At 38.6% G+C, this 24,965-nt stretch overlaps 1 protein-coding gene across 4 annotated transcripts; it reads left to right on the forward strand.

The window, feature by feature from the left end:
* The first annotated feature begins 1,338 nt into the window (after nt 1-1,338).
* On the forward strand, nt 1,339-24,434 carry OGFRL1 (opioid growth factor receptor like 1). Of its 4 annotated transcripts, XM_055134242.1 has the most exons (8): nt 1,339-1,679; nt 7,043-7,129; nt 7,277-7,358; nt 9,984-10,062; nt 10,161-10,227; nt 10,325-10,470; nt 15,876-16,580; nt 24,224-24,434. In XM_055134242.1, exons 1-7 carry the CDS (start codon nt 1,434-1,436, stop codon nt 16,549-16,551), a joined length of 1,383 nt encoding a protein of 460 aa, XP_054990217.1. In that variant the 5' UTR covers nt 1,339-1,433; the 3' UTR covers nt 16,552-16,580; nt 24,224-24,434. The 4 variants fall into 4 exon arrangements, with proteins under 4 accessions (XP_054990217.1, XP_054990216.1, XP_054990218.1 ...); XM_055134241.1 differs by lacking the exon at nt 24,224-24,434 and having other exon boundaries at nt 15,876-23,436; XM_055134243.1 differs by lacking the exon at nt 24,224-24,434 and having other exon boundaries at nt 7,280-7,358; nt 15,876-23,436.
* The last annotated feature ends 531 nt before the right edge of the window (nt 24,435-24,965 follow it).

Genomic DNA, 24,965 nt, shown 5'->3' on the forward strand with positions numbered 1-24,965 from the left:
ATGAATAACGATTAGAACTCATGTACGTTGATAAATGGTCACATTAAATGTTCAGTGATATTGAATGTTGGATTGGCAGGTGGTTGGGTGGGGTGGGCGGTGCTCCGTCCTTACGGAGAACACGCTCCTGTCTGTGTTCTAGAATCACTCCTGGCAGGGCTCAGGGGGCCATATGCAGGGATGGAGTTGAACCCAGCTGGCTGCACGTAAGGCAAAGGTCTTACTTTTTTACTATCACTACAGCCCCCAAGCGTCAGGAATTTGATCAGGGCTCTGCTGCCCAATTCCTTTGTCTCACTCAGGCCAGCGAAGGTTACTGAGAAATATTTAGCTGATGGATGGGCTGACCTAGAGTACACAATAAAAGTTAGCAGGAACTAGCAGGTGAATTAGACTAGACCTCTTCATGGGAGGGGAACCAAGAAAACCAAGAGGCCAACTTTAACCGCCACATGCCTAGCCCAGTGGATGGAGCACTTGGGCATAGCAACCACCCCAAGCTTTTAGACGTCTAGGATACTCATCGCTGAGGAACAACACTGCCTTCTGCAAAATATTCTACCAATCGAAAGTGAGTGCAAATGTCCAGCTTGGCGGATTTGGATTCATTCGATCCAAATCCTCTTTTTATTCTTTTTATTCTTTTTATTCTTCCATACACCACTATAACCAAAAGAGACTTTCTGTGTCTAATGTTTCTTATTCATTTCTTATTCGTTTCTTATTCGCTTTAGAGTTTCCCCCAGAACAGCAAAGGGCCCTGGAGACAAAATCTGTTCGCCGTTAGAGAAAGCGATTTGGCTGTAAAACAGCTACACGACCGGTCCAAAGGCTCCGATCTTGGCTCCGAAGTCGAGGTCATAGATGGCTCTGACTTTCCCAGGACCCGCGGGGACTCCTAGGTTCCTGCCCTCCGCACAGAGCTCGGCTTCTCGTTTTCCGCGGCGCCCGGGTCCCCTTCGCTTCGGTCAGTGTCTGCGGCAGGTGACGGATCTTCCTCCCGGTAACCCGCCCGCGTGGACAGAGACACTTTGTCCGACCTCCCGGGCGCCCAGTGCGGGGCAGGAGCGCGCGGGGCGCGGCGTGGGGCGGAGTCCTCCCCCCACCCCCGCCCAGAGCCGCGCGTCGCCAGGGCCGGGCGCGGCGGCCGCCCACTGTCCAGCCGGGGCGAGGGCAGAGGGGCCGGCGGGGCGGCGGCGCGCGGGCTCCCGCCCCCGGGGAGGAGAGGCAGGCAGATGGGCGGGTTCCCGCGCTGGCGGCGGCGGGCCCGGGGCCGCCGGCTCCTCCCCGCGAGGGTGCCCGTCTGGCGTGCCGCGCGCTGAGGCAGTGCGGCGGGCGGCCGCGGCCGTGCCCGGGGCCCTGAGCGCGCCAGCCGCAGCCCGCGCCCCGCAGCCCCGCAGCCCGGCAGCCCCGCGCCCGCCGCCGGCGCTTCAATGGGCAACCTGCTCGGCGGGGTCAGCTTCCGCGAGCCCACCACGGTGGAGGACTGCGACTCCACCTGGCAGACGGACTCGGAGCCCGAGCCCGAGGAGCCGGGGCCGGCCGGCGGCGGCGGCGGCGGTGGCGGCGACGGCGACGGGGACGCCGAGGCCCCGGGGCGGGAGCCCGAGCAGCCCGCGCAGCCCGAGGAGCGCGGCGGAGGGCGGCCCCGGGACGCCGAGGCGGCGGGCGCCGAGCAGGTACGCGGCCCCCGCGGGGGCCTCGGGCCGGGCCTTGGAGGCAGGACCGAGGTGGCCCGCTAGAGGAGCCGGCGGCGAGACGGAGGCGGGGGGCGCGGGGCGGCCGCGCGGGGCGCGGGGCGGGAGCGCCGGAGTCTGCGCTGCCCGCCGGGGGTCCAGCCTGGGCGTCCCCCCCTCCCTCCCGGGAAGTCCCCTTTTAGCAGAAGCCAACTTGCAGCGGGGGTTTTCTTGGCCTCTGCAGCGCGGCTGGGTGATGGACTGGGGGGAACCTGTCTAAAAATAGCGGCGCGTGTGTGCCTTACAGGTAAAAATTACCCACTCGGGCCCCAGCGGGAGCTTGAGCACCTCCCCGACTGTGGGGTCCACAGCCCTAGGGGTCCTCTAGCCGGTCCCCTTGGCAGGTGCGTAAACGCCTCCTTGCCCGCCCCTCTTGTAAGGCCTCTCTCTCCACCGAGCCCCTTCCAAGGCACTCAAAATCTTCTTGCGGCCGGAAAGACTTGTTGATCCTGCTGTGCATTTGCCTGATGCCTTTTGGGGAAGAGGTGAGCTAAGAGGCGAATGCCCCTTCTGAAACTTGAAAAGGAGGAACTGCATACACACTGCTGAAGTGTGCAGCGCCCAAGGGTCCCAGGCCCCCTGGATGAAAGAAAGGATCCAAGAAATGGAGCCCGTTGTTAGATGCCACCATGGGGTTCTTGGTTGGCTACTGAAGAGCCATCCCCTCTGTGATACCGCCGAAACGGTCTTGTTGGTCCTCATGACCGTCTCCTCCGTTTGGGTGGGAAAGAAAGACCATACAGAGAGGCTCGATTCGAAGTGTGTTGTTTCAGTCGACTGCAATTTCCAGGGTGAGGTTGGAGTTGCCGTTTTTCATCCCCATTTTAGAGAGAGAAACTTGCTCAAGATCAGCCAAGGAGCACACACAAGATCCCATCTCCCCAGTTGTCAGGATCTTGAACCTCTTAGAATTGGAAATATCCCCGTCTCTTGTGTTCTGGTTTGCTGCTCAGTCATTCTGAATCTTCCAGTCAATGGAGAAAAATGTTAGATGAACTATCTCACCTTTTCCCCCCTTCTTCTTGTCTCCAATTAAGAGACCTTTCAGAGATGTTTGGGGGTTCCAAAAAAAAAAAAAAACCCACCAGCTCTGATCACTCAATCCAGTGAAGAAGCAATCCTATGATGAAATGTTTCAGTCACTTAATTACAGCCCCAGTAAATGGTAGACCACAACTCTCCCTTTCCCCTTTGTTGCTGTATTTTTTTTTTTTTTTATTAATCTGAGCAGTAGCACAGCGGGTAGGGTGTTTGCTTTGCATGCAGCAACCCGGGTTTGATTCCCCCATCCCTCTCGGAGAGCTGCAAGCTATTGAAAGTATCCTTGTTGCGTATTGGATATGCCAAAAACAGTAACAAGTCTCACAATGGAGATGTTACTGGTGCCCGCTTGACAATGTCTGTTTTTAGTTTGCTTTTTGACGACGAAGAACCCAATTCCCGAATTTCCAGTTCAGGAATTGGCATATACTACTTACAGCATGTCTCAAACTGATTACTTCTCATCATCTCCTTTGGTGCCATTAAGTAAAATGGGAGAGTCAAGGGAGAAAGCTTTAGACGTTAAACCAAGATTTCCCTTGCTGTGGCCCAGGAGGTCGATCACAGGTACAAGGTTAAATCCCCTGCACCATCAGTCCCACTAATACCTTTTATCCTCCAAGCATCTTCATAACAAACAAAAATTCTCTTGAGTTTGATAATCAAGCAGATCGCTGTCACTGTATCACTGTCATCCCATTGTTCATTGATGTGCTCCAGCGGGTGCCAGTAATGTCTTCATTTGTCCCTGTCATGTGCTAGTGTAGCCCAGTGGTGTCGGCTCGCTTCAGGAACACGAAGAGCACAGTTATTGTTACAGTTTTTGGCATATCAAATAAGTCATGGGTGGCTTGCCAGGCTCTGCTGTGCAGGAAAAAATAAACAAATTAAAATAAATAAATTAAAAATAAAAAAAATAAAAAGGTCGTGCGGCCGCAAATGTGACTGCGAGCTCCAGGAAAAATTGTGTCACTCTTTTCCGGGAGCTTTGTTTATAGTCTCTGGATCTTGGGTGTTAATGAAGTTACATGGCGCCAGGGGTGAGGAGTTTGTGGGTGTGACAAACAAATCAAGCAGATATCCAGTACAATTTTTGAATAATTAATTATAACTGCCCATGGAGCCTCAGTTCAGGACTGGAAACTGCATGTAAGAGAGATGGTACTTGAGTCAGGGGAAGATAAATGGTCATCAGGGATGAGGATTAAGGACTAAATCCTGGGTACTTCTCCACATAGTGTACATGGAGAAAAGGAAGCAGAATGGAAGCTGACGTTGCCAGCCCCTGAAAAGGGAAGAAAGTGGGAAAGGTCAGATGTCTGACTTAGGTAGGAGGGAAGCCTGAACTGGTCTAGTGCTGCTGGGAGGTCATCTGAGTTGTAGCACAGCACAGTCGCACAGTTGTCCTGTTGTTCATCGATTTGTTCAAGTGGGCACCAGTAATGTCTCCGTTGTGATACTTGTTACTGTTATTGGCATATCGAATACACCATGCGGAGCTTGCCAGGCTCTGGCATAGTGGGCGAGATACTCTCAATAGCTTGCCAGGCTCTCTGAGAGGAGAAGAAGAATCGAACCCAGGTTGGCCACATGCAGGGCAAATGTCCCACCCACTGTGCTATCGCCCCAGCCCCATCTGAGTTCAGCACTGATAAATGGTTTGACAAGGGACTGGATGCTTAAATAGTAGAGCATATACAACACCCCAAGTTTGAGCTCCATTACCACATGGACCCCATCCCCAGTATCTATCAGGCTGTGCTGTGCTGCAAGTAGCCCCGGGATGCCAGCACTTCAGGACATGGTTCATATTAAAAAAAAAAAAACAAAAGTGATTTGGCAAGATAGATATTTGTTAGTGACCTTCACAGAGCTCTTCTGATGGTAGGCTGAGGGCACAAGGTTAATGGGCCCAGGGCATATGGGCCCATTAATGGGCCCAGGAGATATGAAGGAGATGGACTATGAGCAACTTCTGGTGATACCTATAAATCAGACAGAGTTCATGACTGTAGTTGAGGGAAGATTTGAATAGAGAAATATTTTTATTTTAAGATTAGCAATACTACATCATGTTTGCTAAGGGGAATGATCCAGAAGAAAGAAAAATTTGATAATACAGGAAATAGAAATAATATTTTAAGAAATAGAATCCTGGGCTGGAGGGCTAGCTCAGTAGGCTGGAGTGTAGAGGGTAAAGTACTTGCCCTACATCCCATATGCTACCCCCCACCCCCCGTCAGCCCTTCCAAGAGGGATCCCTGAGCACAGAGCCAAGAGTAAGTCCTGCACATTGCCCATGTCTCCCCGTCCTCTCCCCTCCCCTACTGCCAGGAAAAAAAAAAAAGAAAAAAAAAACGGAAGGAAGGAAGGGAGAAAAATCCTTGTATAAGAAGGATAGGGAACAACTAGAGAATTAAAGAAGAGCAGAAGTTGGAGGAATTGAGACGGATGCTTGTAGGTTGGTGGATTTGGAGCTCAGAGGATGCAGTCATTCTCATGATAATTCTGGAAATATGTAGGGCATGAGTCATTATCTTCACTTCACAGATGATAAAAGGAAGATTCAGTTAAGCAATTTGCTTAAGGCTTCACAAGTAAGTAATCACCTTAAGATGCTGCTAAATTTCCTCACTCTGCATCCTGGACTGTTGACAGTCTACCAAGGCATCTATTATGATCTGTCAATTCTTGGTAGAGCTGAAATTAGATTTGGATCTAGCCGCTCAGAATCTGGGGATGGAGTTCCTGCCCTGTTACCGGACTCTGGTCTTGTTCAACTTCCCTAAGTCCGGGCTGTCCTGTTTTCAAGATGGAGGGAGACACAAAGAACTGCAGCAGGTGTGCTGTCAGAACCAAATGAAATAATACACATGTAAGGTGTTTTGTAAACGGAAACGGGCTTTCTATACAAATGCAAGATGATGATTCATGTGGTTGTAGCTCAGGCTAAATAGATTCAGAAACTTGCTAGGCAGAGCTATTTTGAAATGTGTGGTAAAGGACCAGAATTTAAGCTTTTTTTTTTTTTTTTTTTGCTTATGTAACATGACAGAGTAGCTAATGTTAAACACCAGAGAATTTGGTGTTAAAGTAAGTATCTCTGTACTTGTAGTAATAGTGAGAATCACACCACTTCAGAAATGTGTGAAAATTGCTTACAGGATGCCAGTCTGTCAACACAGATGGGGGTGGAGGTGATGAAGAAAGGATTGGGCGGGAGGATTTTACTGAATATTCAGCTTTAAACTTTGTCTCCGGTTTCATCATTCTTAATTATTATTTGTGCATACCATTAAACACAAAGCACTTTCTTATATATTATAACATACCACGTACTTTACATATAGAATATAAGAAGTTTTACTGCCTTGCATTTTACTTAAGCATTACTTCTGGTACTGGGAATTTGGCTTAGAATTATAAATAGCATGGCAAATGGCCACATATAAACTACTATACTGAAGTTCATTATGTTTTAAATTTGTTCACTTGTGTTAGGTTGTATTTTCATTGAATTAACAAGATTATTCATACCATCCTGTACATGTTGTGGTATGCTGCAGAGTTTGGAAAGTTGATTTGGGGGAGTCAGAGAGATAGTACAATGAGTAGGGCATTTGCCTTGCATGAACAAACTCATGTTTGATCCCTGGTGCCTTGTATGACCCCCAAGATCTGCCAGGAGTAATTCTTGAGTGCAGATCCAAGAGTAAACACCTGAGCATCACTGTGTGTGGTCCAGACCACACCCCCAAATAAAAAAGAAAGTTGTTTTTGGTAAACCTCTTTTCCCTTTGTCAATTCCCTTTGTCAACTTGACTTCCAACTAAAATTAAATGTTGCAAAATTAATGACAATTTTCTTTGGGGATTGATTAAATTTAACATTGTTTACTTTATGAATAAATAATATCAATTATTTATTTTTAGTACTATGTAAAGTTTTCTAAAATAAATTTTGTCACAAAATCACTAGGTTAGCTTTTGGTAAAATGCATCTGAACTTCATTTTGTATTCTATTTATATTGGATATCCATCTATAACTGTGGTTTCTGTGGGTTTTTAATGAATAATAAACTTTTTATAAAATTTCTTATACGCTTAAGATAAATGTTATTGAGTATGAATGAGAAAGACAGTGCTCGTAAAAAGTCGGAGAAAAGCTTTCTTTATGAATATTTATTATTTTAAGTTTGTTCTGGAAACTTCTTGATGAAATTATTATGCTTTCAATATGTAAAAATAATTCCTCTTTCATTTAGGGTGGTGATTCCACTGAAGCAACCACCAAACCAAAGAGAAGTTTTTATGCTGCAAGAGATCTGTACAAATATCGTCACCAGTACCCAGTAAGTAAGCGTATAGAATATTTTTTTCCCCCAGATGTGAACTATTTCCTTTCTGTTTTTCTAAATTTGTGGTGCTGCTGAGAAAACATGCAAGGATTCTCAGTTCTTTGTAATGTATTTTGGAGACTGATTTGTGTTTTTTCTTAGCAGAACTTCAAAGATATCCGATATCAAAATGACTTGAGCAATCTTCGTTTTTATAAGAATAAGATTCCATTTAAGCCAGATGGTGAGTAATATGTGATTGTGGTAAAAAAGCACATATTACCTTACATTATGGTTTGTTGTTTACTTGATGGTCAGTATATTTCAGTGTGTTTGTACAAAAACTGACTTTGCTGTGCATTTCAGTAGGTGCCCAAATTCTCAACCCTAGAGTCCTGAGCATCCATTTTAACAGAGTCTGGATGAAAAGCTCTAAAAAGCAAGACATTTGCAGCACCTATTTTTAGCGGTTGTTATCTGAAAGGTAGCAGGGCCCATTTTTGTAAGTGAAAGAGAGAGATTTATAAGAACATAGAATATTAGATTATGAGGTTATATTAGAGGAGAAGATGAGGTCAAGAGGTCTACCAGCTTGAGTGACTGACTTGTGAGCTCGCATGGTTGTTGAATTGAGTCTCACTTCAGACCTCATTGTTCTCTCCACTGTGCTATCTCTGAGAATTACTTCACACATTATTGTCAAGTTTTATTTACAGTAGAATGATCTTTCCTGTTAATTTTCAGATTCAGGGGTCAGAGAGCTACAGGAGCTCCAATTGAGTATTCTAATATCCTGGAAAGGGAAAGACAGATTTCCATAACTCTGCCAAATAAACTTCCATTCTCCTTCATAACTTTACAGTTGCTCTCATAAATGCTTTGCTAAATCTATCATGAGAGGATTGTATCTGTGATACTACATAACTTTGGTAATTTATTTCATACTATATAACTTGGCTAGTTAATACAGATTTCACTGAGGCACCATTTTCTTGGTGGCTTATGATGGGCATCCCAATTTTATCCAGGTCAAAGCAACAAAGCTCATTTTTCTTCTTAGAACCCTTATCTTTATGAACTGACCAGATGGTCCTGGCTCCTGCTCCTTTTTCTCAGTGGAGACTCAGCCAAATCCACAGCAGTAAGGCAGGGAATGAGTGTCATGGATTACAAAGCTTCCCAAATGTCAGGACCATACACTATTTGGAAACTCACAGAGGGAACAGATTTATAGACTGGACATAGTGTTGGGAGGAGAAATTACCTATTTTGTGAGCTGAAAGATGCACTAGTTGGAAACTAGGATTTAAGGATATCGCTGAAATCGTTAATTGTCTTTAAACAACCCAAGATCCATTTGTCTTTAATCAGTTTTCCAATATCTGTCAAAGTCACTTGGATTTGGGAGAAAATCTGTGGATAAAAGTACTGTTATATGTTTACTTATGATGGAAACACACTACTTTATTTACTAATTGCAATAATATAAGATCATTAGACATTTTAGGACTTGAAATAGAGAATCTTTTTGAAGAAATACAGTGTTAGATTATTAATTTGACTAAGATTTGGATTTGATAAAATTTATCTATAGGAGCTTTCAAATATTAAAAAACATTGAATACAGAGAGATGACAGTATTTCATAATAAAATATTTTTGTATTCCTAATAGTGAATATGTTTTGAAGTGTGTTAACCGTTTGTAATTCCTATTACAAATTCTATTTGAAATATTCAAATTGATACAGGTCAGAAGTTTTAACTAAAATCACATGTTATTCTTCTTTTTTATGTAAATTATATCAGTTGACACACTTGTTCAATATGTGTTTGGACAGACACATACAGTCCTTACATTCACACTTGACATTAAGCATAAGCCACAAACAAGAACAATGTATTGTACTAAGTGGAGGAGTTCAGAGAAGACCACATGGGAAGTTATGAAGTTACTGGTTTCAAATGATGGCTAGAGCCAACAGTATGATTAATAACAGTATTTTAGCAGACACCTTATGAGCATAATGGACCTTACCACCAACAGGTGATACTGGAGGAAACAAAAGTGAATTATTGTTAGAAAAATAGTATTTTTTTCTGTCAAATTTACTGTTTACTTAATCAATCATGAGAGCTTAAATGTGAGCAGCGGGAAATTTTTTCTTAATAGAAAGACATTAGAAGTTACTAATATGATATAGTGATAAGGCTTACTCTTCTGGAATCAGAAATATCTGTGTTCCATGTCTAGATTTACTCTTTTATTAGTCTGTGACTATAAACAGATTACATGATTTCCTCATTAGTACAATGGAGATAAAGTTGGTTGGGGAAGAGTTTGTTGAAGATTAGGCTCAATGATATACACTATGTTTCATATGGGTCTAGTATAACATAGGAACATTTTCTTCAATTTTTCTCTCTTCAATTACCTCCTATATGCTCTTGTTTTTCTCTTTCACTCTCCTTTAATTCTTCCCTTCTGGGGCAGGGGTTAGCAACATTTTTCTGTATGGACCAGACTGCATCTGGCTTTGTGAACTATGTGAACTCTGATGTAACAGCTCATCTCGCTTTTAAAGTGTAAAAGCATATAAATGCATACACATGGCTGTGTTCTAATAAAGCACTATTTACAAAATATGTGAAAGGCCATAATTTGCCTACTTCTGAAAATTCCTGAGATTTGAATGCCATTAATTTTTAAAAATTGTGTGTGTTATAGGATAGGGTATTTATTTTTTTAAAGCATAATTTGTGTGTGCTATTCTAAAATCTTTTAAGTTTTAATACAAAGATTTAGTGATTACATCTTAGAATGTCTTCAACAAAATTTTAAGGTTTATCTTCTAAATATTTATTATTTAGGTGTTTACATTGAAGAAGTTTTGAATAAGTGGAAAGGAGATTATGAAAAGCTGGAGCACAACCACACTTATATACAATGGTTAGTTATATATTATCTATCTTTGAAGCACGTCCTATTTAATCATGTATGTTTCTTTCCAAACATTAACATAAAAATATATTTTTTTAAAAAAACAGGCTTTTCCCCTTGAGAGAACAAGGTTTGAACTTTTATGCTAAAGAACTAACCACATATGAGATTGAGGTAAATCTCTTTCATTTTGTGTGAAATTATTGCTTTTGTGTACTGCTAGCTGTAGAAGCATCTCAACTGACATTTCAAAAACGTTCTTTTTCCTTAGGAATTCAAGAAAACAAAAGAAGCAATTAGAAGATTCCTTCTGGCTTATAAAATGATGCTAGAATTTTTTGGAATAAAACTTATCGACAAAACTGGCAACGTTGCTCGGGCTGTCAATTGGCAGGAAAGGTTTCAGCATCTGAACGAGTAAGTAAAACTCCTGAGTTGCTTCAGGGGGCAAATGCTATTTCCCTTTGATTGGATTTCTCTTTCAGTAGAAAATGGACTCAGGATTTTAAGCCAAAAGCTGTTCTGGTTTTAGTTGTCATCCTATATTCGGAAACAGTACAAAGTCATAACAAAGGAGAAAATTCCAAGTTGAAATATGGCTATCCAGCTTCAGGACTCTTTCTCTTCTAAGCTTGACACCTTCCTACTACTGCAGTTAAAGAAAGGAAAGTCCTCTTTTTCTCCTCTTTAGGCCCGTGCCTTAACATTTATGACTATTGCTTTAGAGAGTTTCCCAAATACTTTTTACTAGGTTGTAAGCTTCTTATGGCTCATTTGGCTCCTAATGCTCTCGAGTATGACACCTTCTTAGGCTGTCTAGTGAAGCCTGTAGCACTGTCGGTAGCACTGTCATCCCGTTGTTCATCGATTTGCTCGCGTGGGCACCAGTAATGTCTCCATAGTGAAGCCTATGATATATAAAAATCATTTCATAAGACTAGATGTATCCATCCATTTACTAAAGAAAGGGAAATGCTAAATGTGAATTTTTAAATATTTTATATTTGGGTTAAGGGCAAATGTTTTGGTTAATCACAAAACTGGTGAAGCAAATGTAATAGTTTATTTGAAATTGATTTTCTGTATTGTTTAGTGTGGGTGTTCATAATTTTTATTAATACTTACTACCAAATTTTGTTTTTCTTAGTCTTTTCTTCATATGCAAGCTTGTTCTTTTTTATTTTTAATTATGGGGTGAGTTATGAATTCTGGGCTATAAAACTAACAGCTTTGAAGTAGTTTTTTTTTTTTTAGCACATTATAATTAGCTGACTGGGAAAGTACCAAAAGAAAAGAAATAAAGACTGACCTAAGAAATTTTTCTTTGCGCTAGCAAATCAGTTTTGTGTACACCCGTGATTTTGTGTGTTTTTCATCTTGTTTTTGTAAAATGAGTATAAGTTTTAATGTTAACACCTCCCTTCTACTCTATGAATTATAGGCAACACTATTAAAATGGTAACTTGTACTAAAACAGTAAAGATATGGGCATAAAGCTTTATAATTCTGACTGTAAAACCCATTAACTCATAACTCAAGCTATATTTGATTTATATAGGACACTTACTGCAGAAGTATATAAGCCTCTACTCAGCTATGCAGTAGCTATCTATGACTAAAGTTTCTCAGCCCTTATAACATATCATCTTAAAAAGCTTTATGCAGTTAAACTATTAACATGAAAGTCAGCAGAAGTCAGTCTTTGGAGATGATTTGATAGTGCCTCATCTTCCATGTCATCATGTTTATTATCTTTTAGAACTCTTTCCCAAGCTTATTTTTGGTTGGAATAGCAATCTTGGTGAATGCTTGTGGGTGAGTGAATGATGGTTAAAATATGTTTGTTAGAGTAAATCCTCCTTGGCTTTTTCCTGTAAGCTTCTTTAATTGGTAGCTAGAAATGGAATAGTTCTGAAAGATTGTGTTAAACCTCTCCTTGCTTAGATGGGGAAAATACGTAAGCTGTAAGGTCTTTCTAATCTGTCCATCCACCACCTTTCCTTTCTTAAACACTTATCTCCTAAGTTCTTTTCCCTGGATAGACCTAACAACCTTTTGAATCTTACAGAAAAAAATCATTTTTCTTTCTGCTTTAATTGCTGAAAATTTATATTTAGGGAGTTAAATATATAATAGGAGAAACTTATAAAAACAATTTTTTTGGTTGGGTCTTCTTCTGACTTATCCTCAAACTTATAATTTATTTGTTTTTTAATTTCTATACTGCACCTTGAGTTGTCATACTTGCTCTGTACTGTTTTTCCCGCAAATGCACTGCAATTCATTCTTTAATAACTTATCTACGTACCCTTCTCCTTAAACACTTAAAAAAAAGTGAAATGAATTAATGTTCAGAGGAATCAGCCTTGACTAAAGGTAGTGAGATGTTTTTAGAAAAAGTACAAATATATAGACCAACTTCTTTTTTTTCTTTTTTTTTTATATTAATGAGTCATCGTGAGGGTACAGTTACAGAGTTTCCTGCTTGTGTTCCTGCAAGTACCCATCCCTCCACCAGTGCCCATTCTCCTCCACCGATGGCCCCAGGGTCCCTCCCACCCTCCCCCATTCTGTCCCCCCCACCCCACCCCACCCCTGTGACAGGGAATTCCTTTTTGTTCTCTCTCTCTCTCTCCTTTTGGGTGTTGCAATGGAGGTACTGGGTGGCTATCGTGTTCAATCTATAGTCTGCTTTCAATCCCATTCTGAATGGCCACTAATGCTGCTGCAGTTATTCTTCCCCCTTTCCTACACTGAGCACTTAGGTCACAATCTATATATAGACCAACTTCTAAGAGGTATTTCCAATTTTATTTATTTACTTATTTTGGTTTTTTAGTCACTCCCAGCAGTGCTCAGGGCTTACTGCTGGTGCTGCATTCAAGGGTCTCTCCTAGTGTGACTCAGGGGAACTTATCAGGTCTTCGGGATCAAACCTAGTTTGCCTGTATGCAAGGCAAGTGCCTTACTCACTGTATTTATCAATCTGTCACTGTCACTGTCACTGTCATCCCGTTGCTCATTGATTAGTTCGAGCGGGCACCAGTAACGTCTCTCATTGAGAGACTTATTGTTACTGTTTTTGGAATACCCAATACGCCCGGGTAGCTTGCCAGGCTTCGCCGAGCAGGCTCGATACTCTCGGTAGCTTGCCCGGCTCTCCGAGAGGGGCGGAGGAATCAAACTCAGGTCGGCCACGTGAAAGGCGAACTGGCTTTCCAAAATAGAGCAAAAATTTAGACCCTGGAATTCCCCTCTCTCACTCTTCTTTTCTGTTCCTGGTTTTCACCATCTGTGTGTTTCTCTTCACCTACCTAGTTTTCCCTACAGCTCAGCCTTATTTACTACCCTTACCTCTGCCTGAAAGCCAGCTTCTCTTGGGGTTGTGCTGATCAACCCAGAGGTTACTCAAAAGACCTAGCCTTTATTGGTAACATCTATTTCAAATCATATGGAACCATCCATTTTCTTTATAATTTTGTTCTAGAATCCTGATCTTCATTCCTTCAACACAAAGTTTTGTTTTTCTCCACTCTTAATTAGATATTTAAGTTGGTAAATGCTTGATTCAGATAAATATATACAGAAATTTTCACTCGGCTATTCATCTTGTCCCAGATATGTGATACTGAGTTGGGTGCAATTATAGTGTTGTTTGTGTGCTCCTCTACTTTTCCATACATTTCTTTCCCAGAGAATGTAAAGCAGATATTATGACCAGAGACTTTCATCACTAAGTTTTTAGTCTACAAACTTAATATCACCTAGCTACTAGGTTAATACAACTGTTCATGGTACATTGTGTTAATGATATTCAAACTTCTATTATCTCAGAAAACTCATTTCCTGTTAAAAACTATAGGTTCACAAAGCTGAAATATAACTGTACTACTATATTTTAGTCCGCTTGGCCATCCTTACACACGGCCAACTAGGGTTTGATTCTTCCGCCCTCTTGGAGAGCCCAGCAAACTACCGAGAGTATCTCACCTGCACAGCAGAGCCTGGCAAACTACCCATGGCGTATCCAGTGTGCCCAAAACAGTAACAACAAGACGTTACTGGTGCCTGCTCAAGCAAATCGATAAACAACGGGATGACAGTAATAGTGATACTTTATTTTAGCCTTAGCTTTCAGCAGTTTAATAGTAAAATAATGTTTTTGTTTAACTTTTTATGGAAATGATTAAAGTAAACTGCTGGATTTGCTTTGTCCAGTGTTTGGTTAACCTGAGGTTTTGTTTTGTACAAATAAAATTTTATCATAATATAAGACAATGGAACCACCCTTTCATTCCTTAAATTATTCCTTCTCCATCTTTTCCAAATAATTGGCTAGTTATTCGAAAGTGAGGACAGGTGTGCAATGCTTATATGAAGCATACCTTATGTCTAAGGTATAAAAGAAGTTTTTGAAAGGTATAGAAAAGTGATGATTATGAAAGTTTGAGATAGAAATGATAATTTGGGTAAAAAATAGCAAATAATTTGATAATGCACATGATTTATATATATATATATATGTATGTATATGTGTGTGTGTGTGTGTGTGTGTGTGTAGAGATTTCTTTTGGATGATCCAGGAATGTGTATTAGGCTGAGTGAGATAGTGAAGATAGCTTATGAATTGTGCAGGGTGGGGGGGAAGAAGGGGAGGCCTTGAAATCTGACAATGTCTTTAGTCTATGAAAGAGAAGAAAGACACTAGTACAAATGGGAGGTAGATGGAGTGAAGGGGAGCAATCATCTTGGGATCCCATGCCATTAGAAACAAAATTTAACATTTCATAATATGAGAAGAGGAGAAATCAGAGATGGGAGAAAATCAAGTCACTAAAGTGGGATGCATACATATATACTGATTTTAATACTAAATATTTAAATAGCAACAGCAATGATAATCATGTTAAATAGTATCTATGATATACCTAGTCCCAGGTGCCCTGAGTATAGGTTTTGTTCTTAGCACAGTTCCTTGTGGTGAGGGTCACTTTTCCCTGAAAATTCTGAGCCTTAAAGAAACACATCATTTCACACAGCTCTATTCTCCTTAGGTGACAAGTCAGTTGTGTGAGTCACAGCTCATGCTAAAGGCTTTTAACAAGAGTCTTTCAAATTTATGTGGCCTATGATCTCCCCCTTTTAATAGAAAAAAAAAGGTCACCTAGTGCTCCCCCAGGAAATCTACTTTGTTTACACAAACAGGAAGTGCTCCCCAATTGCACTTCAGGTTACTGCTGTCTACTTTCTACCCAGCAATGCCTGGGGTGGTAGCAAACAGTTGTGGAAACCTTGCTCTTACCTATTTAACTGTGCTAAGGCAGTTTGGCAGTTTGGTATTCTTTGTCAGAACTGTTTGAACAAAGTGATTAGTATTTACCTTTTTCTTTATGCATTGGCAAATTTGGAGGGTTAGCTATTTCTTTTCTATTGTGAATTGTATTTTTTGATAGCAAATGTGCACGTAACACATTTAGTATTGGTAATCTGTTATGGGCACCATGCATTGTTGAGACCACTCATCCTTAACACAATATCTGAGCACCCATGGGAAGAAAAAATTAGATCTAAATATAAAAGAACGAAAGAGGAATTTGTGATATGCTGTTGCATTTCCTATAGCTTGACATTGCTTTGGGTAAAAGTATTCAATACCTCCTAATTTTTTCTTCTTAATAGCACCTAGCATATCTAGAAAAGTAATTTCAAGGTATATTTCCATGTTTATATTTACTGAAAAAGGTTTTTCTGATAATGGTCATTGGCCTGCTTTTTCTCCCTGGTTTCACATCCCTCTTATTTTACTCAATACTCTCTTCCAGATCCCAGCACAACTATTTAAGGATCACCCGTATTCTTAAAAGCCTTGGTGAGCTTGGATATGAAAGTTTTAAATCTCCTCTTGTAAAATTTATTCTCCATGAAGCTCTTGTGGAAAACACTATTCCCAATATTAAACAGAGTGCTCTGGAGTATTTTGTTTATACGATTAGAGACAGAAGAGAAAGGAGAAAGCTCCTACGTTTTGCCCAGAAACATTACACACCTTCAGAGAATTTTATCTGGGGACCACCACGGAAGGAACAGTCTGAGGGCAGCAAAGCTCAGAAAATGCCTGCCCCTCCCACTTCTGGTCACAGCACCCAAACCTCTGTGCACAAAAAATCCAAGGACTCCAAAAATTCCTGCTCTGCTGATCATGCCAGTAGCAAAACAGCTGAAGAAAAACCAGTGACACCTCGAGAGTCTGGAGAAGAGGCAGACCCGCCCAGCACAGAGCCCAACAGTGACGCTGCCAGGCCTAGAAATACAGAGGACACAGAGAAGGACCGTGATGCTGAGAATGTAAATCCTCAGCCTGAGAAAACACCACCGAGTAATCCCACAGAGAAAAAGGAGAGTCCATCTCCCGAGAACAATGAAAAAGGTGATGAGCATAATACAGATTGTGAAAATCCTGGAAATGTGGGTTCCCATGATGATGTACTATTACAGTGACTTATCCAAAAGCTCACATACCAATCTAGGTAAGGGAAGAACAACCGATTGTATTATTTACTCTAAGAAACAGGTCACATTTCTGGTATTAGCCGTTGTTTTTGATATCAGCTATGTTTGTTGTTTGTTTTTTCGTTTTTTGGTGGTTTTTTTTTTGGGGGGGATTACAATGAATTCAGTACGTTTTAAGACAAATTCCAATAAACAATTATGTTCTGCAACACCTTTAGGATGTGGGTTTTCAAATTCTGTCCACAACAGTTACTTTGAACACATGAAATAGTCATATAGCATTTATTATATTAAAAAATATTTGAGAGATTTCGGCTCATACGAAGGAAATCTAGATGATGATTTTATTGTGCTGCCATACACCGATCTTTGCAAAATTTTGAATGCAAAAAATCTGCATTCAAATTTTTTTGTTTGTTTCTTTTAGAGGCATATCCAGCGGTGCTCAGGGTTTACTCCGGGCTCTGCACTCAGGAATCACTCCTGGTGAGCTGGGGGTACCCTATGGGGTACCAGGGACCAAACCCGGATTGGTTGTATGCATTTTGTTTTTTAGCTTGAAGAATTTTGTCCTCTCACATAAATTCAGAAAGAAATTGCCACTTTTTTTCATACCTCAACATCTTTTAGATTTTGATAAGTAAAATGGAAGTTCTTGGGAAGTTACGATCTCCCTAACTTGTTTTTTAGTCTTGCTTCATTCCCTTTTCCCTTTCTCCATGCTTGCTCTAATTTAACCATCTTCGTCAGCAAGTATGTGCTTCACTACTGTACAATTACATTATTGTATTGAAATATAAATGGAGCACGAAGGATTTTCAGTACTGGGAATTTAAGAATGTACTTTGTTTAAAATAGTAAAGAAGATTTTTATCAATTAAGCTCTTTAAAAACAAATTTTGATGCAAAAGTTCAAGAAATTTTCTTATTATGCCTGCTCCATATAAACTTAGTGCTTCGTACTTATTTCTATGTGTAATATATTTTAGAATTAAAAAATAAGAAAGGGAATTTTTTCGTTTTAAAGGGTATGCCTTTTGAACTGGCATTAAGGCAGTGATCCCTAAAACTATTTATCACTATATCACTATCATCCCATTGCTCATCGATTTGCTTGAGTGGGCACCAGTAACGTCTCCATTGTGAGACTTGTTACTTTTTTCGCATATCGAATACACCAGGGTAGCTTGCCATGCTCTGCCATGTGGGAAAACTGTTTATATCTCAGTGTTATCTGTATTATAAAAATTACTACTATGGATTAGTTCATTATGTATCACTTTTGTAAATAAAAAATGTAATGCAGCTCTTCAGTTGTCAAATCTTGAAATTGAGGACAGAGTTGAAATTCTAAATGCTCAGTTTTAGTAAGCCTTGTATTAATATTGAGATAAAAGTTATTTCCTCTTCTATTATTATTTTTATAGACTGGAACATGATCAAAAAGTGGTTAAGTACTTCAAAGTATACATACAAATATAGCAATCAGATAATAGTAAATTTTTTAACTTTATTTCATTTAGCAAAGAATTGGCTTTGTATATCTCTTATGCTTTTAAGAAAGATTCTATTCCCTTTAATCTCCAGAGAATTTTTGTTGTATCCTATTTTTAAATCACATCATCTCACCTGCTGTTATTTCTATTGATACACATTTTCAGCAGAGGATTTCTAAAAAATGAATAGTACACCTTTAGAAATATGATTTTATTGCCTTGAAGTTCACATGCTGAACCTCACATTTATATGAATGTTAGTGTAATATTATTTTTCAAATATTGAACATTTCCTCATTTTTCGTTCCCAGATTATGCCTTTTTTTGCTTTCTACTGTTTTGTGAAGTGACTATTAGGAGGTGGGGAAACAATTCTACTTTTACATTTCAATTTCATTGGACCCTCAAATGTGCTTGTTACAGCACTATTCCCACTGAACTCATTAATTTCTAGGATTAGGAGAGAAAAGTAGGCTGTTGTATGGTTGAATTATAAGATTAGTTTATTTCAAAACCTTGTAAATTTTTTCATGTATGACAACATGCTCAGATTAATTTCTAATTGCATATTACAAATTTATAATCAGATGAAATATAAACAGTGGTCCGATATGCAAATAAATGGATATAATCTTAAATACTTAAAATTGTAGTATATTAGAGTCCTTAGAATAAAAGCACTTCATTTGACAATAGCACTTGTAGAATATTATCCCTAATTAGCTGTTTGACTAGATTGTGCCAATTAATTTAAGAATATTTGATCTCAAGTTGAAAACTGCCTGGCTTACACCATAAATAGTAGCCTTTTCCCACTATTCTGTTTTTTAAACGCTTACTCACATGTGAAGTATGTTTTTTACATCTAATCTGTAAATAACTCATGAAATAATTATTCTGTAGAGAACAAGTAAGAAATACTGTTCCTTTTGAAAATAGAAATTGACTGTCTAGATTTTTTTCTATTAAGAATACTTTGTATATTTAATAGTTTTAAAATTATGATCTATAGATATGTACTTCCTTGTGTCATAGATATGAGACAGTCCCCTGGGTTTTACTTTGATATTTTGTATTTTAAAAATTACATATGCTAGCAGAAATTTACTGAGAAGCTGTTAATAAAATGCAGTAAAGCATGGCCAAATAACTAGACATAGTGAATCTTTGTAAATGTATAGATTTTATTGTTGTACCAACCATAAACTGCAAGTATATGAGAGATTGGCTATTGATAAATATGAACTTTCACTTCACAGAAAATAGATGTTATTCTGCTTGGTTAGTCTACATTTCTAAATTTTGGTTTTCATACATATAAGGAATAATATATGTGAAAATATTTTGAAATACTGTAAACTTAAAATAAAGACATAAAAACATTTCTGCATAGTAGATAAAAGTTTATAACACTAACATTGTGCCATTATGTTATCATACTCAACTTCATAAGAAACTCAAAGAATCATGATAAAAGTGAAAATACCCATCTCTGATTTTAAATCAAATTCAATTCAGTTTAAAAATCTTGTAAAGTTTCATTTTTTAGATTTTGAGACCTTTTTTTCAGCTTTAAAGAGAAAATAAACAATGTTAACTCAGGATTCCTAGAAAAATTTTAAGATTAAAAAAAGTATTAAATTTTAAAAGTGAAAAATAATGCCATGTTATCTGAAACAGTCATGTGTTTCATATTTTGTCATAAAATTATTTACGTCTATATTTGTACTTTAATTTGAGAGATAGTAGGAGCTGGTGAAAAAGGGAATAAAGTATTACACCTGAGTTACTTAAAAAAAATTTTAGCAAATAAATTTCCATATTGAGTGTTCAAAAATTAGATGAATTAGTGATAGTTTAGCAGGTAGGGCATTTGTCTTGCACGTGGCCTACCGGGGTTCGATTCTCAGCATCCTATATGGTCCCTGGAGCATCACCTGGAGTAATTCCTGAGTGCAGAGCCGGGAGGAACCCCTGTGCATTGCTGGGTGTGACCCAAAAAGCAAAAAAAAAATTAGTTGAATTATATTATATTCCTTAGTCATTTGTTTAAAGTTAAACCTTTTGCAGGCTAAAGAGATATTACAGGATTACAGGGGTTAAGTCTCTTGCCTTATACTTGTTCAATCCCTAGCATCGTATACGGTCATCCACGTACTACCTGGAATGACCCCTGAGCACTGCTGGCTGCGACCCAAACCCCTTTGCCCTTTTCCCCATCAAAAATTTAAAAAATCAAAAAGCTGAGTCTTTTGAGTGCAAAACAGTGTTCTGGTTGAGATTATGATGAACTAACTACATCAAGCAGTTTTTTTCTTTCTAAAAGCTTTATTTTCTAACATGAGAAAAAGAACATTCTTGATTATGTTTGATTGTAATTATATTTATGGGTCTTCTATTTGTGGTGGATGGAGATCCTTTTTTATAGTAATGGTTTTTAAGTTTTGAAGATTTTTGTGTTTCCTATGTAGAAAATTCCTCTTTTTTTCTCTTGTGTTATGTGTCTGAAAGGTAGGCTGGACTTGGCTATGCTAGATGCAGTTAATAGGGAAGATGGGCTGCATTATGTTGGATCTAGGAATTTGGATGTGGATATGTGGATATACCAACTCTCAGGTTTGGATTCTGTACTGTTTATTACATGAACAGATTGGTGTGGGTAATTTCTAGGGTGACAGTGAGTACTACCCTGCCTCCTTCCCTGTTCCAGTTATCCAGCCTACCCAGCAGATTGTGTTTGGGGACAGACTGTGTATTTAAAATTCCCTTATTACTGAAGCTAATATTATAAATATGAGTGCCTGGAGGTGCCTTAATCAATGTATATGGTTTTTATTCAGAAGTTTAAGTTTACACTCTCGTAAGATCTTGTCTAAGGAACTTCCAAACCACAGTTATAATTATTTTAATGAATTTACTTTTGTGCTTTTTCATTTTTGAAGCATTTCACTTGTGACAGTAGCATTGGTTCATAGAAAAGTGTACTTACTACAAGTTTCAATGATGTGTTATATTTAACAAAAAGTATTTAAAATTTTAAAAAGCTATTCTTTGTTGTTAATGATTTTAATTTTGCTACTTGTTATGATTTTCATCTTAAACTTTCTAAATTACAAGTAATATTAATGTGCCATTGATTTTCGATGGAACTAAAATTTGAAGAAAATAAATACTTAATTCTATTAGATGATTAGAATAATCTGAAATTTACTTGAGAGACTTTTGTGCATAATTTTAGTATGGAACATGAAAGAAAGTACTGTGCTTGCTTTTTTTCCCCCAGATAAGAAAGTTCTTTGTTATTTACTTCTCCCCTGTTTCATTGACTTTACTGTTTGTTTGGGGAAAATAATTTTTTATTATGCGTTTTTTTTCTTGGATTAAAGTTTTCATATGGAGGATACAATTAGCTGTTTTGTTTTATGGCCTGAACTCTGAAAGTTAAGTTCAAAGAGGAAGCAGTAACCAAGAATCATGGTGCACATCTTGAAGTGGCACAGCACTGACTCCTCAGAGTTACCTTGTGAAAATGAGGCTGTTGGTCTCCATTAACTTGGACTTCTGGTGTGGACAGGCCACCTTGAACTCAATGCACAGTTTTAAAGGGATCAATTTGCATAAATATCTGTTACTATTTATTGAGCACCTTTTAGTAGTTTAGGAAATTCTGAGCAACTAGGCAGCAGGTATGTGAATTATAACTGGACCTTTCTAACTTATCTTGGGAAATATATTAAAATACCTAGTCTATCTTCTTCCTCTCCAGTTCTTTTGGGTTGTTTTTTTTTTCATAGATGTATGCTAAAAAATCTTTGAACAATGATTTACATAATTTAAAAATGAAATGAGAGGGAAAAGACATCAGTGATTATTTGCTATGTTAAAGATTGGCTTAAAAAATTAGAAACCTTATACAATATGTTATGAAATTATTTTTTTAATTACAATGAAGATCATGGAACAAGTTCTATTAACTAAAAAGATTAGTTATTTGATAATCTTTGATTAAGAAAAATTCAAGCTCTGTACACAGTAGTCAAATAAGCATTTATTTTCAGTACTGATGAATTGAATTTCATCTGTGGAAAAGTAAAACACAGTAAAACAAAAGTTAAAGAATTTTCTGGGCCAAAGCAATAATAGAGCTGGTAGGCTATTTGCATGCCAACCCAGGTTCGATCCCTGGCATCCCATATGGTCTCCAAGCACCACCAGGAGTTAATTCCTGAGTGCAGTGCCAGGAATAACCCCTGAGCATCACAGGGTGTGATCCAAAAAGCAAAAAAAAAAAAAAAATTAGCAAAAAGCTCACTACAGAAATAAAGATATAAACAGTTATGGGTTTTTGGAAACAGATGATGAAGGAGCTACTAAAGCTTTCTAGGGGCATGTTTATGAATCACCTCTTTGGTGCATATGCCATGGAACTCAGGGATTGTATGGAAAGGCAATCTAAATTAGAAATCTCACTCAAATCATGAATTCCGCTTGCTCAACAGAGAAAACTTTTTCCATAGACTGATGGAAGTAATCAAATGATCAGACACTACGTTTAATTCATTTTCTGGAGTGTACCAGGAATTGGGTGGTTTTGTTAATAAAAATCCAAATTGTGGTATTGGCTACAATGACTGAGAAGATTCAGTGATAATGTGTTTCTAAGACAGGTGGCAGCTCCCATCCCCTCAAATGTTGACAGCATATGTGCCTTCACCAGGAAGAGAGACAAGAGGGTAATGTTAGGTTCTCGAACAAGCATTGTTTTTCCTTTTTAAATAAGGGGGATTTTCACTTGTTTCCTAAGTTAAATATGAGCTCTTCTGAGGAAGCGAGATTGCAGACTGGATTTAGTCAGTTTAAATTTTAAAACAATACTCTCCTTATTTTTATGTATTTCAGGAAAATAGGTACGATTCTTATAAAGATGTTTCACTTCCCACTTAACCGCTGACTCACCAGCAGCTGCTGGGCCTTCTCCGTGCTCTGTATTCTACTGTAGTATGAATTACAGAATGCTGTGCATGTCTGTTCGTACCAATACCATGTGTATGTGGTAGGAGTTGTAACCAGTTTCTGGATCTGTATGGTTCTATGAAATACTTATTTTATAATTCTGTAACTGTATGGCAGTGTTTTGCCAAAAAAAATGTGTAAAGAGCAATAGTTTCTGTTGCCTACTGCTGTATTTTAAAATATTGTTTTTAAACTGATATATTTAGAGTTTCATCAGAGAAATTATTTTTAATAATAATCACCAACTATACATCCTGTAAAATGAATAAAAATCCACTTTTGTCTTAGTTAACATTTTAGCATTGTGTTAGAGTACATATGTTGGCTTTGCATGATTAAAATATTTTTTAAGAGCTGGAACAAATGACTTACTGTTTTACTATTATTAGGATTATATTTTTATGATTACCATTATAGAATCAACATTATTTACTTTTATCCATAGAAGACTTTTAAAAAATATTTTGAGTGCTAGAGATTGAACGCAGTGTCTTATACATGGAAGATACATACTCAACCACTGAAACACACCCATGATTTCTCTTTTAAAAAGTATTTTATTTTGAAAGATGAAATATTTATTAAACTTTATCATTTTTGGTAAAATTTTGGAGCACCCACTTCATGTGTAAATACTTGCATATTTATTTTTACGTTTTCCTTTAAACTCAAAAAATGAAAGTATGTTTAAAATATGAATGAAAGTGAATAATGCAAGTCACAGATGTTTTTGCTTATTATGGCTAGTTTTTCTAAGTCAAAATTGTTATTACGAGAAATACAAGTTGTGAGGTAAAATTGAGCAGGTTATTATAGATATCACAGGTCAGTAGATAAAGATGAATGTTAAATTTGTTAAACTGTGTATAGTCAAGTAGTATAATATTTGAGTTTTGCTGCATTCATCTGTATAGGTAGGAAAACAGATTACGAAAGAACTAATTGTGGTAGAAGAATCAAATCAGACTGTACATAATTGAGAAAATAATAGCGAAGAGCTGCGGAAAATATATACCCCAATACGTGAGCATGATTTTAGCTGTAACCTTTTGGAGGAACTGTTTTGTGGAGAAAAATATGCACAGAAGCATTAAAGGGAACACTGGCCATATTCTGGCAATAGAAAATAGTTGATTTTTTTTCCTCCACAGGTTCAATGTCTAAAGGCAGTGTGTAATCTTAAAACAATGAAGAATATCAGTAGAGTGAAAATTGCAGCCCTAAGACTGCATTTCCTTAAGAATGGAAAATTTAATATGAGAGAAAATTTGAACACGTTCATTATTTTATGCGTCAAGTCAATATAAAGTGGGCAAGCTGGTGCTCCAGGATGGAAGAAAATGGTCCAGGACCCAATCTGGATAAAAATTATGATGGGAAGGGGTTTTTGGTGGGGGATAGTGGGGGTGGTAATTTTTGGTTTGGGAATTGTCACTGACTGAAGAGTTAGAGTGGTATTACAGGGAACATTTAAAGATGACCCTGCCCTTCCCTATGAACATGTAGGTTTAGTTGAAAGTATTTCTTTCAAACAGGTAACTATGAGATATTAAAAATCCAGCATGGATTTGACTTAACCACTTAGGAAGACTGAGTTAATTTCTCTAAAATAGTTGATATTCTATTTTTGTAACAGTATATATATTCAGCACTACTGGAGTATATTCTGGGACAAAATAAAATCACAGAGGGAGCGAAGGAGGAACAGGGAAGCAGATATTCAGGGGAACAGGGGGTCTTGATAGCTGATTTTCTCGCTGACCACCAACTGGTCCCTCTGAGCATCCTGAACCTCCGAGGTCTCAGCCTTGTGAGTGGTGGGGTTGCTCGGTGACAGTGGCTGGAGGTGGCAGCCCCTCACCTGGGACACACCGAGCGCTCCTGTGGAAAGGT

This window comes from Sorex araneus, chromosome 4 (assembly GCF_027595985.1).
Source record: "Sorex araneus isolate mSorAra2 chromosome 4, mSorAra2.pri, whole genome shotgun sequence".
Lineage (NCBI taxonomy): Eukaryota > Metazoa > Chordata > Mammalia > Eulipotyphla > Soricidae > Sorex > Sorex araneus.

Bases quoted from the DNA above. Each gene is read 5' to 3' on its own strand.
- OGFRL1 (XM_055134242.1), top strand. From the start codon at position 1,434: ATGGGCAACCTGCTCGGCGGGGTCAGCTTCCGCGAGCCCACCACGGTG. The intron at 7,359-9,983 runs GTGAGTAATATG...TTTATTATTTAG, and splicing joins GATTCCATTTAAGCCAGATG to GTGTTTACATTGAAGAAGTT. The intron at 10,228-10,324 runs GTAAATCTCTTT...CTTTTTCCTTAG, and splicing joins TAACCACATATGAGATTGAG to GAATTCAAGAAAACAAAAGA.